Source organism: Diabrotica undecimpunctata, chromosome 3, assembly GCF_040954645.1.
Source record: "Diabrotica undecimpunctata isolate CICGRU chromosome 3, icDiaUnde3, whole genome shotgun sequence".
In the NCBI taxonomy this organism is placed as follows: domain Eukaryota; kingdom Metazoa; phylum Arthropoda; class Insecta; order Coleoptera; family Chrysomelidae; genus Diabrotica; species Diabrotica undecimpunctata.
The window spans coordinates 72689128-72708885 of NC_092805.1; the positions used below are offsets into that span (position 1 = coordinate 72689128).

The 19758-nt window shown below is 33.5% G+C and overlaps 1 protein-coding gene across 1 annotated transcript in view; it reads right to left on the bottom strand.

Moving 5' to 3' along the window:
* sff (BRSK family serine/threonine-protein kinase sugar-free frosting) overlaps nucleotides 1-19758 on the bottom strand; it is a 649872-nt gene that overhangs the window by 206542 nt on the left and 423572 nt on the right. Inside the window, exon 11 of the mRNA XM_072526060.1 lies at nucleotides 14725-14891. Within this exon, the coding sequence (XP_072382161.1) occupies nucleotides 14725-14891 (167 nt within the window). The remainder of the gene's footprint in view (nucleotides 1-14724; nucleotides 14892-19758) is intronic.

A 19758-nucleotide genomic window follows, 5' to 3' on the forward strand; every position in this document is an offset into this window, starting at 1 on the left:
ATTGAAAATATTATAGTTACTAGCGGATCAATACAAACAATATAAGCAAGAATATACAAACATTCATCAATAATAATGCAAGTATAAAGTGTATTAAATATCACGAAATATTTCGTCGAAAACAATGTTTTTTGTTACAATGTTATCATTTAGCAGTTAATTTTGCATGCTGATAACGAATCCGGTGTCAGATTTGCTCTATATTGACGTTTAATGCGCGTTTCGAGTCACTTCCGGTGTCGGATCGCAACCGGAAGTACATATTTAGATTCGTCTCGACGAGACCTTTCGATCCATATATATATACATTGTGAAGTCTAAAACTTAAAGTAAATTTTAACTTCCGGTCATCTCAAAACCGGAAGTGAATTTTTGTACCAAAAGTATATCTTGACAATCTCATACGTAATACTAATAATATTCCGAAAAAATATTTTAATTATCTAATATGGTTTTTGAGTAAAGTGGTGGACAAGAAAAAGGCTTAGCGTTTTAGAAGATTTATCAACTAGGAATAATAGAGAAAATAAACCTTTAAATAAAATTAAAACACTTCACTATATTTTCATTCTTTGAGGTGATAATTATTTCTCGTTTTCTTGATAGAAGATATAATAAAAATTGGTACAACCTGAATCTGCTCTGTTTCTTTTCTTATTTAATCAGTCTACCAAATGAAACCATTGATTCGGCTCCATCCTATATCAATCCACCACCATCCTAGATAAGAGGGGTTAGGTATTCCATAAAAAGATACCGCTACTGGGCCAGGATCTGGAATAACTCCATACCAGTATTATCTTGAGACATGTATTAGAAATATATCAGCATTATAGCCTCTCCAATAAGGGTCTAAAAATAAATATCTATCTGAAATATGGACAAGAAAAGGATTTCTTAGCTTACCTCTAAATGAGACCCACTTCGAAAACACTTCTTAACAGTTGGACGTTCTTAAGAGAAAAGAGGGAGACGCTATTCTTGCGCTCTCTGAATCTGGGCGTGAGTGACAAGTTGATGAATGGGCTCATCTACCGGATATATTTGGGAATTACAGAAGAATCCTTGAGTCGGCTACCAGTACTTGACAGATAGATGGGGTTAGTAGTTTTATTAAAAAAAAAATAATCGAAATTTATAATGATTTTCTTTTAAATCCTTTGAAACGGTTACACAGCCCTCCCCACGATTTCAACTGGGTACCAGCGTGGAATCGGACTAGGCATAGTGGCACACTATACTAACCTTTTCAAAAGTGGAAATAGATATACGGAGAGGTAAGACAAACAGAATGGACAAATGTAGCCACAATCTGGACTCACAGAATCCTTCTTTCACAATTCATGTGGGAACAACTCAAAGATTTCAGAACAAACCGTAACAAAACGCATAGAATATTTATGACTCAACTATAAAAATGTAAACAAAAAAAATAATTGCATTCTCACTCTCAAAATGCATAGGGTATTTCACCTATAACCAATATCATGAACATGCGGAATAAAACAAAACATATCTACAAATCATTATTTGAGACCAAATGCTAGCATTCAATCGAAATAATATAATTAAGATATTACCATTTGAAATTTCATAAGTTATATAAAGAAAAACATACTAGTGTTGTCACTAAGATACAAAACAGATAATTTACTGCGTAATCGTTAGGAGACCTAACACAATAAAACATAAACACAAAATAATGTTATCGTTTGTTCGGAAGCGTAGAGTCTTTCATCTATAACTTAATCCACGAATAACATAAGAATAATAATACAATCGTATCATTAACGCCATAAAATACAAAATACAAATGTGTCATCGTTTGTTTGGAAGCATAGAGTCTTTCATCTATGACTTAATCCACGAATAACATAAGGTAATAACGCAACGCGTCATTATAGACACATTTAGAAATACGCAAAGAAAAGGAAAGAGTTACTAATAGTTCAAAATTGGGTACATTAAAGTTCTACGAAGACAAGCCTTAATAAGTTTACTGAGAAAGGTAGACATCAGAATTTCTGTAAGACACATCTATATTTAGAAACAAAAAAAGCTGATGTTTAGTTATTAGTATGACAACTAGAATTTGTGATAACTAACGTGTATCATCCGCCTATAATAGGGACAACATCGGTAGGTCAACTTCGGGTAGGGTCAACTTCGGGTAGGGTCTAAATAATTCTAGATTACATAACTAAACAAGTATTGGAGAACTAAAAAAAGTTTCCTGACGCGGGAGGCTGTTATTCTAGATTTATTACTGAAATACAATTATGAATGGCCTATCATTCCGACGAGTCAACTAGCGGGAATCCGCTTACTTCATCCCTAGCCTTCCTCAGTGTCTGGCCATTCAGAATATAGGATGTTAGACAGCAATAATCTTTTCAAACATAATTTTGGGGGGTTTCGAATAGAGAGTCGAAATTCGAAGGTCTTCACACTAAGAGTAAAACTTAGGCAAAATGAACAGATACTATAATGAACTATCATTGGTAACTAGACAGAGGAATATTGATATCTTTGGTATAGATACCAAAAAAATTACTCGGATTTATAAATCCGTAAAATAAGATAAATTGAATTTTGTATCCACTTGAAGACAACTAAAGGTATGTACAATTCATTGTAATATAAACTAACATAAGCATAAAAATATCACATTCTACCAAGGCATTCTAAAAATAAAATGAGATTAAATTTTGCAAACACCCTTAAAATCAATATAGGTTCTTGGTCGGGGTAGCATAAACTCAAGATCTCGATCAATACAAACTAGAAAGAAAATGGTACCGAAGTAGAATAAGATAAGATAAAAATAAAATTTATGTCGAAAAGAAATACGACATATATATATATATATATATATATATATATATATATATATATATATATATATATATATATATATATATATATATAGACATACTGAACACAATAAATGATCAATATTATATTAATAAAAAGTAAAACACTTCAACGAACTGGGGTGCAAGCCAAACTGAGTTGCTCTGGAGATCGACGTGCGCAGTCTCCTACACTACTTCCAGAGGCTCGTCTCTTTGCGACAACATCTGAGATACACAAAATTTTTAATTGGAATAGGGATAGGTCCACTAATCCACTTGACTATAGCAGGATGGTCCCTGACTAATAGTCAACACCGCCGACATAAAACAAGGGTTGTAGAGACAGCTCAAAAAAAAATTGAAACGTGTCAACTTCCTGAAGGGAAAGAAGCACTAGGGGACAGATTTGCCGAAGCAAAGTGGTATTCAATGTTCTAAGTACTAGGGTATCAGTGCTGTAGTGACCCCACGCCAAAAAAAAATTGGAAAGGAAACGAATCCTCTCCAGGATAAAGTTCGTGTTAGCGCAACTCTTCCTGTACACGGGCCACGGAGGGGTTGAATAGTCGCTGAAGAAGGTAACAAAGATTAAGTACGCAAAGGCGTGAAGGAAATCAACTAAAAAATTAAAAATTAAGAATGGACTGAACATTTTAGAAGAAAGGTATTAAAAATTTAAGAAAACCGATTTCTTCGGTTTCAGACAAATCTGAATTATCCGACGAAATACTGACTTAGATAAGTTTTAGGTCTAAATAAAACAAAAAATAAACAAAAATCACGATATATTTACATGCAAAATTAAACTGGATGCTCAATTTGATGAATCGACATCAGGTACAGTTCGTTGGCTATTAGGCACAACTACCAATGGCAGATTTCTATAAACATGGCTCTAGCCTAACCAAAAGTGTGGAACAGACCAGTGTTAAAGTTTCTGGGAGCGAAAAGAGGGATGCTTCCAGCTCAATAAAGGCGGGTGGCCAACTAAGTAGCTTTAGCAAGAGTTTCGCTATGGTTATCCACTAGGTAGATAACCTAAATCGCATCAAACAATAATAAAGTTGACTATGACAGTCAAGCAATGAATGAATTTCCAACCACTGATTGAAAATTGAACTAACGCAAAAAAAAAGAAAGACAGGATGGCCAATAGTTCCATAAGAATATCCTCTGGGATTGATCACAGCGGAAAATTTCCAAGCAAGGAGACTCCCAAAAGGACAAAAGAAGAAAATAAATCCAAAACGTTAATACACAATCTTGGAAAAAAAGAAAGAAAATGGGTATATGGCATACAAGCCACAATCGCTACACAAAAGAGTTCAGTTTCAAACTAATGTTTCCAAAAGAAACAAAAAAAAATCGTAAGAGTCTTCCACGAAACAAAAACTTACGATAAGACTTAAAAGGAACGGAAGAATCATTACAATCTTCCTAAGAAATAGAAAAATATTACAGTCCATCGTCAATAATAAAAAATCGTGATGTTGGATGTAACACACCACAACAATAAAAAAAGTTGAACAGCAAAACATTTTTGACACCTAATTGAATCCAATATGATCGTCATACAAATCACAAAGAAATGTTTACCATTCTTTAGCAGAACTCCAACAGAGTCAAAATAATATAAACTTTTAATTCTCAGTGGGTCATTTAACGGTAGTACCAGAACTATTACAATTGTTAAACAAACGTGGTCTTAACGTCGACATAAAGATAAAAGATAAATTCACAATAGGCGGTAGCGGGTTGTTTCACCTCTGTATATACAAAGAGTCACAACAGACAACAGCAAACTACTTTAACCTTCACTTGTACCATATCATGAACACAAGTCTAATCAGCGCAAAAAGTCTAATATCAGCGCAAAAAGGTATATGTGGTCTAGTAAACTATATTAGAAGACCACAAAAATGTCAACGACAAAAAAAGAAAGCTGCTGCGTATACAACAGTCTGACATCCACACAAATAACTCAAGATACAATAATACAGGTCACGTGCCTGTACGTCCTACAGGACATCTCGAGAAAAGAAAAAGGTAAAACCACAAATAAAAATAAGTTCCAGTACCAAAAACATACTTCTACTACATCTGACCACACAAAGACATAAAATTAACATAACAGAAGGAAAATAACAATAGTTCCGCTCTATATTTTCAACAAAGACGCCTTAGCCAGAGAGAAACGAAGTCATATTATTTCCTTATACATTCAAAACAAAAGAACCACGAACTGCAAAATATAGAAAGCATTTTCCTTTTCAGGAAATAAAATTTTCCTTTCAAAGTATGAAAAAGTTAAACTATGAAAAAATAAATTTTTAAAATAAACGAAAAACAAATTAACAAGAACATTTAACAGATAACAGACTAAACATATTAAAAACATTCAAAATTAAAGAACTCAACTTCAAATCCTCGCAAAAAAATATTTCGCGTAAGTATTCTGCAAAAATCCAGATAACACATTTTAAAATTAGGTAGGGACAGCCTGTATATAGATATAATTCCCAGCTGTTTGCTGTAAATAAAAACCAAGAATCAAGGTCAAGAAATAGAATTCACTTAATTGATTTTTCAAATAACAAACGCTAAGAGCCATTTGTTTATTTAAAATAAACACATTGAGGAATATAATTATTATGGTTCTATAAACAAATAAGACTGAACTGCAAAGAAAAGGAATTGAGGACTAGAATATATACAAATTGTTGAAACATATTAGCCCGAATAAATTCAGGGTTTCAATCCAATGTAAACACTTAAAAGAAAGACGAAATAAATGACTTAACACTTCAAAGAAATAAACAAAATTCATTTTTCACTTATGGGATGTTTACTTAAGACGGACTAGGAATAAACAGACTATTATTTTACCATTTAAAATAAGACCATTAAAATTCGCATGTAAGCAGTGAATGATTATATCATTCCAAATACGTATTAAGATTCACAAAATAAAAATACGACTAGAATATTTCTACGCAATTTAACGAAGACTAAATTAAAGGAAAATGAAAATCGTATCAGTTAAACTTGATTTAACGAAAATTGGGTAAAGGCAAATACACATTTTACCTAAAAAAATGGTTCAAAACATACAGACTTAATTAACTACATATACAGGGGGGGTACAAAACAACTAATAATATTGAAAAAGATATCTGGCTTCGGGAAAAGGGAAAGGGAAAGGGAAAGAAAAGGGCTTCAAATCTAAAAAATTCTGAAGATGCAGGAATATTCAAAAGGCCTGAAAGAGGCCCCACGCAAAAGGCGCTAAATTTTGTAGCATCGTGTACTACAAAGATATATTCAAGGCCAGAATCGCTCGTTGTCGAAGAGTGTTGGGCGGGGTTTTTTAAACATATAGGAACTATATCGTATCCTAAATCCAAGCACAATTAGATAATATGAAATTATAATTTATTATTGGACGCCACCCTTGGTTTATCCTCGAAGGGGACGAGCAAAGAAAAAATTAAGATTTATCGAAGGTTTACAAGAAAACTATACTTTATTATTTCTTAGTAATGAACAAAAAGAAAACATTAAAAGTTATGTCATCCCAAAAGGATACCAACATACCATTTCATGTTTACATTACCATAAACAAAAAAGCTTTGTATCGTATTAAATTAAGAATTAGTTATAAAGTAAATGAGTATATATATATATATATATATATATATATATATATATATATATATATATATATATATATATAACAGAAAATTTCGAAATTTGTTTACATTGAAAATAATATAGTTATTTATCAACTAGGAATAATAGAGAAAATAAACCTTTAAATAAAATTAAAACACTTCACTATATTTTGATTCTTTGAGTTCATAATTATTTCTCGTTTTCTTGATAGAAGATATAATAAAAATTGGTACAACTTGAATCTGCTCTGTTCTTTTCTTATTTAATCAGTCTACCAAATGAAACCATTGATTCGGCTCCATCCTATATCAATCCACCACCATCCTAGATAAGAGGGGTTAGGTATTCCATAAAAAGATACCGCTACTGAGTTAAACGGTTGGACGTTCTTAAGAGAAAAGAGGGAGACGCTATTCTTGCGCTCTCTGAATCTGGGCATGAGTGACAAGTTGATGAATGGGCTCATCTACCGGATATATTTGGGAATTACAGAAGAATCCTTGAGTCGGCTACCAGTACTTGACAGATAGATGGGGTTAGTAGTTTTATTTAAAAAAAAATAATCAAAATTTATAATGATTTTCTTTTAAATCTTTTGAAACGGTTACAAATTTGGACAAAGGATAAATATGAAACAGACGGATTACATTGTGAACCTTAAAAGATGGTACGAAATTTTGATGGACGATAAAATAAATATAACAAATGTCACATTTACTAATGATAATATTGCCCAAGTCTCGTACGATTACAAAGACGTGTTTGTTGAAGATCCTACTTCCACAAATATTTTTGTGACGTTATTTACGACCAGTAATGCTCGTCTTAGATTATACGAAATGATTGACAGATTGGGTGAGGCTGTTTGTTACATGGATACAGACTCCGTTGTTTACATTGATGATGGCCTAAACACGGTTAAAACAGGAGGGATATGCTAGCTGCATAGAATGACGAGTTACCTGGAGATGATTACATATTTGAATGGCTGTCGACTGGCCCAAAGAGTTATTATTACAAAACAGTCAAGGGCAAAGAGGTGACTAAAATCAAAGGCTTTACTCTAAACTATGAGAACAACCAGGTACTCAACGCCTCTGCGATGAATGACATCATACACGATTCCTCCAAGCAAATCACCCTGCAGTATGATCAAATAGGTCATGACGTCCACACTAAAGACATAGTGACGAGGAAACGGGTGTCAAAGACCTCTAAGATGGACTACAAGAAGAGAAAAATTGTCCAAAATAATGATTTTATGAACACCGTACCTCTAGGTTTCAAGGCACCTTAGATTTAACCTTACACATCGAAATTACGTCATTCACAGTTTAACATTCTTAGAGTACAGACGTGTCAAGATGTGGTCTGTAAATATTATAAATCAGCGAGAAATAAAAAAAATTCCATGCTCATCAGTGCACTTTCCAACTATGTTGCAAAAACTATGTAGGTGGCGCCCTTAATCACGACTCTTTGAAAGAGGTTACTCTTAATGACGCAAATTGGTTAAAAAAAGAGTGACAAAATCCGTATTGTAGCATTTAATGACAATTTCAATTATCAAATTTCGACATCAACTAGCTCAGATGTCAATATGTCAAAGTTGTTAGAACAAATTAAAAATGTGACCAGTTCTAATGCTTCCATATAGCTTAAAGATACAAAATTCGACATTCAAATCTTAAAAGTGCCCCGCTAATTCATTGTTTACATATTATTAAAATTGTTTTGAAAATTTATCATTCAAATTAACAGTGACAATATTCAAAATTTTAGAATGTTATCTATTTTCAATGTTAAAAAATATTTCAGAGCTACTGTACTTTTACATAGTCTGTATTTACATGTTTCCTTTCCACGTTTTGTTTACGAAGAATATTTGCATGTTTCGGTGTACAAAATGCTTTAATCTTTGATACCCTGTAATACAATATGAGTCAGTATTATTAGTCAGTGGTAGACTACCCCAAAGTAGTAGCCATTGAACTTAGTTCTGGCCAACCTTGTGTATAATAAACATCTTAAAAGATGCTCGTTCAAATCACCAAAAGATATCTGTTAAGAGTCACTGGCAAATTATTGAACCGTTCTTATTAAGTTAAGATCTAGTGTTCGTGCAGCCTCCTGATACAAAAGATACTCAACAGATCACTAAAAGATATTTAATGAGTCATACACTGTTTATATGTAGTTTCTAAATAAACAACGCGTAGATGGTAACAAAAATACTTACGAAGTAGGCCTATTTTATGTCTTTCCATGCTCTGTATATTGAGACATATGGCGGGGAATCTTAACGAGACTTTAAAACATCTCCAATACGCTAATATTTTATGGTATATTTTTAAATATGTCACAGAATGTTGACTTATTGCCTCCTGGGTAGATCTTGGAAAGAGATATAAACATTTTTAAATAATAATATGATTTTAATTCACAACGTTTGTGTATTTTTTCAATAGAAAATATTTTTTCTACTCGTATAAATTTTAATAACACCATGTATAGGTAGGCACGCTGTCGTAAACAGATTAGAGATCGCTATCTAACTGAAGGTAAACAATAATTTTCGGTTTTTCTGAACGCCTATACCAATTTTTCGATTTTCGATGTTTTAATAGTAAATATTAGAAAATATGCCTACCAAAAATATCACTGAAAATTTTACACAAGTTTTACTGCTAATTATGATATAAAATTAACTAACCTTTAATAGCTAATAAGTAAGATACGATATATGTATGTATCTGTTTTCCGGTGACTAAGCTATCTCTTTAATTAATCGGGCAGATGCATTTTTGCGATTTTATATAAGCTGTATATTTCCTATTTTACACGTGTTTTTTTATGTAAATATACAGCAAGCAATACGCCTTATGTGTTTAAAAAACTAACAATGGTAACTTAATGGGTACCATTTATCATCTCAACTTCATTATTGTTGTATATGGATGTTCTTATACAATATTTACCCTTAGTAGGTATAGTAGGTTAGAATACCCTTAATTAACACCGACGTTGCTCTTATAACTTACTAACATCTTGATGTATTTGGTTAACGATTATACTCTACTATAAATTTTTTGCTTAGTTTAAAACTTTTTTTTTACAATTTATTTTTTTCGATTATTCAATATTCGCAATACTTTGTGGTGTTTTTTATATACACATATTATTGTCAGATTATGTTAAACGGTTATATAGCTTAGAGGTGTGCTTTGGTGCGGGATATGGAGACCTATCACAGCCAACTTTAACAAGTAATGTTAAATTAATAATCAACATGCTTTAAGTGCTTTTAACATTTTTATCAATTTGTTTGTGCAATCCTTTTTTATGATTTCTCTCTCCTTCTGATAACGTATGTGGAAATGTTCATCATCCTCTTATAAAAACTTTTTTGTATTAAACGCTTGATTTATACAATTTAAACCTTTTATAACACTATGTTAAACGGCTTTAATAACCCATGCTAAATGTTTCTAAATCATGTGATATACAGTGTAGGCAAAAGTTTATGGTCGGTATGGTAAAATCTAACATCTATCATCATCCTAAAGTGCTAACCTGCTAATTCCACTTTTAATGTAAATTAATATTCTTGCATGGTCGGAAAGCTATTTTTTTTCCATGATCCGTTAACTACCCAACTCCTAATTATGCCAGAAATACCATTTATTACCTGATACGAAAACCTGCTATCTGTAAGAACCTGGATTCGTAAAGATAAATACTGCTAAGTCCTCGGCGCCACGCCATTTCATGACTCGCTACAGCACGGGCACAAATTTTTGTCGAGAGTGTCCAATGATAATTATTTATTATTTTTGAGAGTTACACTTAGTGAAGTAATACAAGGTAAGCTATTTTTATACCAACAAATTAGATATGTTATCTAATACTGAAAAACCTCTTTTTTCTGATCTAAATACCTCCAATGATCTAGGTGAGAATCAGGGTATGCTTTATTATGAATTACAGCCATTGCCCATTCAACTAAAAACTCACGAGGATAATCAAATTTGTAGCACCTCATATAATAATAATTACAATGATATTGATGATATCAATGTACAGCTACCACACAATGTTGAAATACCTGTTTCTGAAATCTCTGAGAGTGACACCAGCAGGAACTACAAGATTGTCGATTACTATGATACAGATTCAAGTAGCATCATTGAATACCCAGCAAAGAGCAAGAAAAGAAAAAACAGTTTTCAAGTGCAGGAATCAACTTGGTTTGCACAAAAAAAAACGATTACGGGAAATAGGAAAAGGATATTTAGGCAAGAGAAAAAAAGAAGGAAAATGGAACTATGAAGAACCAAGGAAACCTCGTGCTATGAAACCGAAATGTCAATTCAAAAAAGAGACAGGGGCTATAAAATGTCTGTTCTTGACAGAGCAAGACAGACGTCAGATATTTAAAGCATTTTCAGAAAACATCGCTTTTGAAATTAGTGAACATATTAATCAGTGGGGTCTAAAACGAAAAGTAAATTTTGCAGTAACTGATAATGCCTCAAATATGGTCAAAAACTATTAAAGATGTTTTGGAATGAAAACATTTAAATTGTTTTGCTTATACGTTAAATTTATTATTGAAGGACGCACTTCAATGCTGTCGTGTACAAATAGATAAAATAAAAAGTCTTTTTTTTTTCGACAATTCGGCAAAAAACACATTTCAAAAAAAGTAGCTTATCTTCAGAAAGGCTTTTAAAGTATCAATTACAACATTAAAGTTCCCAAACGGCCAATCCAAGACGTGGAAACTAGGTAGAACGTCACCTATTACATGTTAAAAAGAATGACCGAGATAGAAGAGACAATCCGTTCCACATTGGTATTAGTTAATACCGACTTAGACTTAGACCAAATCTAAATAATGAAGACTGGATTATTTGTTCTCAAGTTTCCCAAATTTTACAGCCTTTTAAAGAAATAACAAGTAAAATGAGTGTCCAAAAATACTTGAAGGGTAGTTCAGTGTTCAGGGATTGTTATGGGACGCTGCCTGCAAGAATCTTGCTATAAAATTTTAGCAAACGGTAACTTTACATCCATAGTATCTGACGTAGTACAATTAGTAATATCGGGTTGTATTGTTTCGTTTATTTTTCAAGTTATAATAAATATATCCTTCATTAGTTTCTTTCACTTTAATAAATATTGTGCATAAACGATAATATGTTTGTTTATGTAGGTACTCTCTTACTTGAAACTACTGTTAAACAATCATAGTAACTTGTTTACTAAAATCGGTTTACGATAAAAACTTTAACGATCCATCTCTACTCGTTACCTCTGTCCTTACTTTGATTCGGTGCTTTGACGAATCGAGAGATCGGGTGACGAGACGTTGCCAAATAAATTGTATGAAGAATTTTTTATTGTGACATCATATGCAGTTTATTATTTTTAATGAGAATAAGGCACAATGTGACTTTAAGATAAGCTTATTTTGATGTTAAGATCGTTAATTTGGAAATCGTACTTAAAATACGAAACATTAATAAATTTTATTTATATAAAACGATTTCCGAAGTGGAAATCAAAATGTTATATTACACTTATTGTAAAGTAAAATTGTGGCACATTCCCAATAAAAACCAGTAAGCTGCCATTTAAATCCATTTCGCCCAAATTTGATTATCTTAGAACATTGTTCAAATGCCAAAAAGACAACAGGTCAAATAAAACCAATAAGTTTGGTAACGTCGAATTTCCCCTTTTTTATTATTTCAACTCATTCATTTTCGGCGATATAAAGGGCTGACCTAATATACCTCTCTCTTTTTAAACAGGTGTCTCTGACTTTATCTCACGTAAGGTCCATACCGACCATAAACTTTTACCTATACTGTATATGGTTCAAACCACTCTGTGTAACCCATGCTAAATGTTTCTAAATCGTGTAATATAATAATATGCCTAATATCAAACCACTTGCGCTAAAAGGGTGCGCGTACGTTTCAAACCACTCTGTGCAACCCTTCACATCTCATGTACATTTAATATATTTTTTTATACCAATTATCGGCACATGTTATTAATAACCTCCGTGGGTCATCGACATGCATTTTAACCTTCAAAGATATGAGAAGGAGGATCGAATCCTACATAAGGAAGACTTTTTACTTAATAATTTGTATTAAAATTGTCTTATAGATACTGGATAATAGTTGAAATGCAAAAATAATATGTAAATTAATTCATATTAAAAATGGCTAGTTACTGGTTATGACGATTAGCGATCAAACTATGACATCATATCACCAGATGGGACGTAAGGGCTTGAAGAATCACTGCCACTTAACAATCCCATGGTGCCTTACAGGGGGACTTCGACCAGTCAATTCGAAGTCAACACTGCGTAAATTCCATTATCGATGGATTTGTGGTTTTCATTACACCAGAAATTGAAATAAAACATTTTGAAAGGTGGAAACAATGCAGACACCCTATTTAGAAGCCGAGAGCAGACTGAGGCCGTGAGCAGAAAATGTCCCATAGTTATAAGTATATTAGTATTTTTATAGGGTATTTTCAGATCTCTCGGCCAATGATAAAATTGGACTAGTTTTAAGGCGGTGCGATGCGCATCAGGGTGCATATTAGTCCACGACTTATGCATCAGGATGACAGTCATCATGGGGCGTGACCGAAGCGCGGACGGGACTTGTGACGGCTGGGGTCAAAGTGGAGTGAAGTGGGACCCTTTCTACTGACTATCTTTGTTATTTTATATTTGTTCTTTTCTTTCTTATTATTGGTGTCTTTAATTTTGATGATGATGATGATGATGATGATTTTTTGGAAACCCAGTGTTGAGACATTTTATGCCAAATACAAACACACAATAACTACAAGGAATCAGTCAAAATTCAATATTTTTTAGAAGGGATTCAAAAATTATAATTACTTTAAAATTTAAAAACGTCGATTTTTAATGTGAAATAGTGTCAGAATAGTAGAAAAGTAGTGAATAGAAATCGACTACGTGACTAAAAGAACCGATGGAAAGGTCACGTGATCGATAAACCTGGCCCATTAGACAGAGATGTAGAAACTGCTTTGTGTCAGTTTTCTCTGTCGCACTGTGGGAACGCGACTGTATTAAAGCACTTAGTCTATCTTGTATAATATGTCTAGGATATTAGATAAGATACTTGTTCGGTGAGGTTAGGTTGCAATAGAATTTTCTTTTATAAATTGAAAAAGTTTTTAAATATTTTTTTTAAGTTGCTTCCATTTAAAACGTTTTTCTATTAGATTTGAATAAACTAATTTTAAAAATTTAAGAATTTATTATCATGGTAACGCAATATCAGTTAAAAAAAAACAGCACCGCTCAAAACTTGAACACCAAACGAAAAGCATCCCGCAGCAAGAATACGAATAGTCTGCAATGTATGTATATGATCGGAGACGACAACAGCTACGGGTAAAAGTAGGATTGGTCACGCGATGGACAGGTGTGGCCAGTGGCATTTACAAGAGACAGTCAATTCTCCTGTCATGTCGTTCGGATGTATGACCGTAGTCGGATTGAAAGTTTGCATGACAAGCCCAAATCCTTAGTCTCCATGAAGCAGTCCTATTGTATGCAGTTATGTGCTTATTAATCCGGCGAAACCGGTAGCGGACGGTACTTTTTGGCAGTCCTACGGACGGATCTGAACCGAAGTATTTTGTGGCTGATTCTGGGTAAATTCATCAGCTCTCTTATTGCCGTCTATTCTTCGATGACCTGGAACTATATCAGAATGACACTGTTTTGTTCCACCAGTCTTTCGAGTTCTTCTCAGCATTCCCACATTCGCTTACAGTCCACCTTAGTAAATAAAGTATTACTTCTCATTAAAAAATGTCCTATTTAAAATAGTATATTATGTATATACTATTACCGTCTATATAATAGTATAGTATATTATAAAACATCACAAAAATAATGTAAAAATGGCTTAGATTAATTACCGAAAAATTTGTAAATTTAGATTGCGTCGTTTAGAAAATATTTTAAACGCGAACTTTAGACACACTCTGTATATTGTGAATTTTTTAATTATAGATTATAAAATGTCTTCTTATTTTCCATATTTCTTCAACCTCATATTTTTTATTATTTTTAAAAGAACAAACTTCTGATATCAGTTTAAAGCAACTAAAGATAATATAAACTTACCGATAAAAAGGCGTGTATCAAATCAGCCTTAACTGTGGCCAGAGGTTTTCCCTTAACTAATATGGTAAACGTTTCGTCCTTCTCTGTCGTCATCAGGCTACCAAACCAACTTTTTTTCGTTAATTCGGGCGATGATTCCGGAGTTAAATGAACTTCTTCCGAGGAAGCTAAAAATAACCCCAAGTTAATTGGCTAATTAAAAGACTAAAAAATAAGAATAACACAAGTAAATTTAAATAATCTAAAAAAAACAAGAAATTATGTAAGAAATTATAAAATACTTTGTGGATGCTATAACTATTATTTGCATTAAAGCACAAGATCACCAGATATGCAGGTGTGTGTCCATCCGATTTCAAGTAACGGCACCCGACAAAGACCTAGATGTTCTGACGTCACGAGGGGTCTAGAACGAGTCGATGAAATTCCAGAACAATGGGACAAATATGTATAAATATATATATATATATATATATATATATATATATATATATATATATATATATATATATATATATATATATATATATATATATATATACACCGCGCTAATCCTCACGCTAACCCCCACGCCAACCTCCACCCAAACCACGTCACTTTCGACGGTAAAAATGGACCGCCCTCTGTTCCCGGTGGCAGTGATGCATTGATTAGTGATCAGTGTAGTGGTGTCTGGGGGCTCAGGAGACGGAGACTTCGGATGCCCTATTTGATATCTTCGGAAGAAGATATTAAATAGGATGCCGAAAGCTCGGAGCAATGATCGACGCGGTTCAACTCGGAAGACACTTGAGTAAAAACCGATTACAAAAGCCAATCTACCATATGTAGGGCTACCTACACACGGTCAGGACCAATCACAAGATGCCTTGCAGCTACACAAAGTAAACGCATCGACTAGGAGAGTCAGTTAACTTCAAGCACCAGCCAGAAGCGCTACTACCTGACTTGACAATGCTAAGTGCGGCCTTGCCGAAACGTCGTCAAAGTAATGGTTTTCATCACAACCAAAATTATTTTCATCAGACATGTGAGCTTCCACGTTGCATAGGATTAGTGTTCAATCACAAATTAACCCCTTAATTTGTAATCTCACATTATTCTTAACTTCTTAATCTATTACAGTTTCACCGTGTATAAGTGACATTGTAAAACCATATCGTATAATATTTTAATAATTAGTTCATTTACCTAGAACTAAATATATTGCCGAATAATATATTTTCTAATTGAACTTCCTAAGTGTCACATGTAAGGCGTAGATTAAATTGTATGTAAGCAAAGTTTGTTGGTATGGTATGATAGGAAGCAATAACCTCTGTGCTGAGGTATGAATTATTTGTGAGATTATAAATTGGGGATTTAAGCTCATGTGAGCGCAGTCTACTACAGTCAATCATAACGAACATCATATTGTGTAATTACCAGTAGCTGTCAATAAATCAACACTTTTACTCCACAACTTCAACCTTTATTATATCTATTATCGCAGATCGACAAGAAGCGAACAAAGGGGCATTTACAAACCGATTCGAACCTCAAATCCAAGTTCGAAATTTTCCATTGGTCCTTCGACAAAACTTCATCAAAAGGGCGTTAATTGGTTTGGAGCTTCGAAGGAGACGACCCTTAGCGACCTAAATAGCTGTTTCCCAGTTCCGTACAAGATCGACGATCGAATTCGAAGTGTGGAGAAAAGAAAAAAGAAATTAAAAAGACCAGAAAGCACCGAAATTAAGGGTAGGAGCCTTACGAGTGCCTTTGATTACAAGAGAACCTGAATAGCAGTCCTTAAGTCTACTGTTCCATCAGTTTGGAGATCCAGTTTCCAGCAGAAAAATCTAGTAGCATCCAGAGATCCAGCTCATCAGTTCCAGTTGCAGTTCTAAGAAGGAAGAAGGGACATACAAGTGAACGTCGGGATAAAACTGTAAGTTTTTGAAAATTTATTATCATTTAGAGCAGTGCATTTTTTTTATAAATTAAAAAGATTATTAAAGAAACTTAAGATTCAAATTTAATAATACTTAATTGAAATATTTTTATTCTGCATACTTTTTACTTAAAAAAGTAATAGTTTGTCTACAGCTAATTCAAATCTAATAGCTTAATTATTTTAATTTTAATTATACTCCATAATTTGATTCTTACAATTTAAAATTCTTAAAACATTTGATTTTCATAATATAGGGAAATATCGTGACAAATCGTTATTTTTATACACATTCAGAGTTCATTCATTCCAAATATATAGTATTTTGTAGTATTTGCATTTTTTTTATATAAAGAATTTTTGTCTCTGGTTACAAGTGATAATATTACATTCTTTAATTTGTACAATAAGAGGTGTCAGCAAGGTTAAGAAGTTCATTGCGTTGTTGTCTAAGGTAATCGCGCTGAGACTTTAAAAGTTGAATTTAGGTCAGCCTTATATACGTTTAAAATGGAGCGGTTATATTTAGATCAAGAAAAGCTAGGTCAAGAAATTACAAAGCTTTTAAATAATTTACGAAAACTTCGAAAAGAAAAACGAACGAGAGAATACTTAAACATCAAAAGACAGACACTTGATGAATTGTGGAACGACTTTGAAGATCAAAACACAGAAATTGAAGAGAAGGGTTCGAGAGTTGATAAATATTTTACATCTAACTTTTACGAAAAGTACAAAAAAGATATGAAGAAACGAAAAAGACTTTAGAGGATTTTATTAAAAATTCGTCTCCGACAAAAATTAGAGAAGTAGAAATTAGGATGGGAAAACTTCATCATTTGTTGGAAGACGACGAAACCGATGAAGATATACAAGAAGATTTAAAAGAAGAGGTACAAAAAGTAGATGCTTTAATAATGGAAATAACTGTGGACAATGAACAGGATACAATAAAAGAAGGTGAAATAGAAAGATTTTATGCAATGAGAAGAAGGGTGTGGTCGATCATAAAAGAAAATAAGAGATTAAAGGCGGAAGGATGCAAGAAAGACAAAATAATATTACCCCAAGTGAAGTTACCCTGTTTTGAGGGAAGGTATGAATCCTGGGTAACATTCTATGATATTTTTAAACGTTTGATACATGAGAATAACCAACTATCAAATGTGGAAAAAATGCAGTATCTGAAGACAAGCCTCCGAGGAGAAGCAAGTAGAATAATACAACATTTAAATACAACAGAAGCAAACTACAGTGCTGCCTGGAAAATGTTGCAAGATCAGTACGATAATCCAAGGATGAATCTATTTATATTAATAGACAAGATACTTCAGGCTGCGGAGATAAAAGAAACGTCAGCAAAGGCGCTGAAAACATTACATGATACTCTCCACGAATGCTTAGAAGCCATTAGTGGACTAGGTATAATGACAGTCCTGGAGCCCTCTTATTCCTACAAAGAAGATTCCAGACATTGGAGATGTTGGAAACGAAAGGAAAGGAACAGATCATAGACAACAGGTTAAGAAAAAGATAACCTCTGTGGTGTATCATGAAGAACATAACCTGTTGAAATTTACAACGTTTCTACGACAACAAGTACGTGAAACAAAATCGTAAAAGAAAAGCAAGGGTGCGGTAGATGCTTACTACACAAAAGGGAAGTACCATGTTATTCCTATCATAGATGTGCAGAATGGTAGACAGCACCATTCATTACTACACTTGTCAGAAGGTCAGTATGATAACAGAAGGAATTCTGAAAACAAAAGGCCACAAAATAGACCAAATTCTAGTGGGTCAGGTCAGTATGATACAAGATTTAATTCTGAAAACAGAAGGCCACAAAATAGATCAAATTCTAGTGGGTCAGGTCAGTATGACAACAAAAGAACTTCTGAAAACAGAAAGTCACAAAATAGACCCAATTCTAGTGGGACCAGAGGTGACAACACTTACGACGGATCGTCAAGGAGACAAGAGAATACCGTGAGCTGTTTAAGTCATCAGAATAAAGAAGTGCTACTTGCAACGGCATTAGTACGAGTAAGAGACTCAAAAGGAAGCTCACAATTGATGAGAGCATTGATTGACGAAGGCTCGCAGTCATCATTCATTACGGAGCAGGCCGCTACAAGTCTCGGAATAAAAAGAAAGGCTGTCCACGCTCAGATATCTGGAATTGGCAATGAAGACCAAAGAACGTCGAAATGGAGCGTAACATTAAACTTACAGGCACATTTCGAAAATGAATTTCAAATGAAGATCGAAGCACTTGCACTACGAAAAATAACAAAAAATCTACCGGAGAAGGAGACAGAAAGGAACCATAGGAACTTAGTCCTGGCGGATCCAAATTTTAATAAAACAGGTTCAATAGATATTCTATTAGGAGCCAAAGAATATAGTTTGATATTACTAGATGGAGTAGATCGAACAAAAGATGGTTTGCTCACCCAAAATACAAAATTGGGTTGGATAATGTCAGGGATAGCACAGCAAGAGAATTTCCCTAATATACAAGTAGTCAGCATGATATCTAGACGAGAAATGGATGAACAAATAAAAAAATACTGGGAGTTAGAAGAAGTAGATCAAAGCAATGCTCTTTCAGTAGAAGAAAAAGAGTGTGAAGAATATTATAAAAGAACAGTAAAAAGGGATAACGAAGGAAGATTTGAAGTTAAAATACCCTTTAATTCTAATACAAGCCTATTAGGGGACTTAAAACAGCAAGCATATGCGAGACTGCTGCAATTAGAGAATAAATTTCAAAGAGACACAAACCTAGAAAAAGAAGAGGTGGTGTTGTGCGCTCGTTGTTGGTCCCAAGGAATCTACTTGCAGTAGATTACAATAACTTACACTAATTTTAAGTAACATATGAAAATAAAGGAAGGTAGTCAGTTGAGACTGAGGTCTCAATCTGCCTACTCTTCGAGTGTCGAGTCTCGATACTGAGAAGTAGGCAGATTGAGACCTCAGTGCCGAGAGACAGTTCTTGCAATATAGAACACGATACTCGTACGCCTCGAGTGAGGGGAGTAGGCAGATTGAGACCCCGAACTCGAACCGAACCGTATCACTCTTGATAGTGGCTC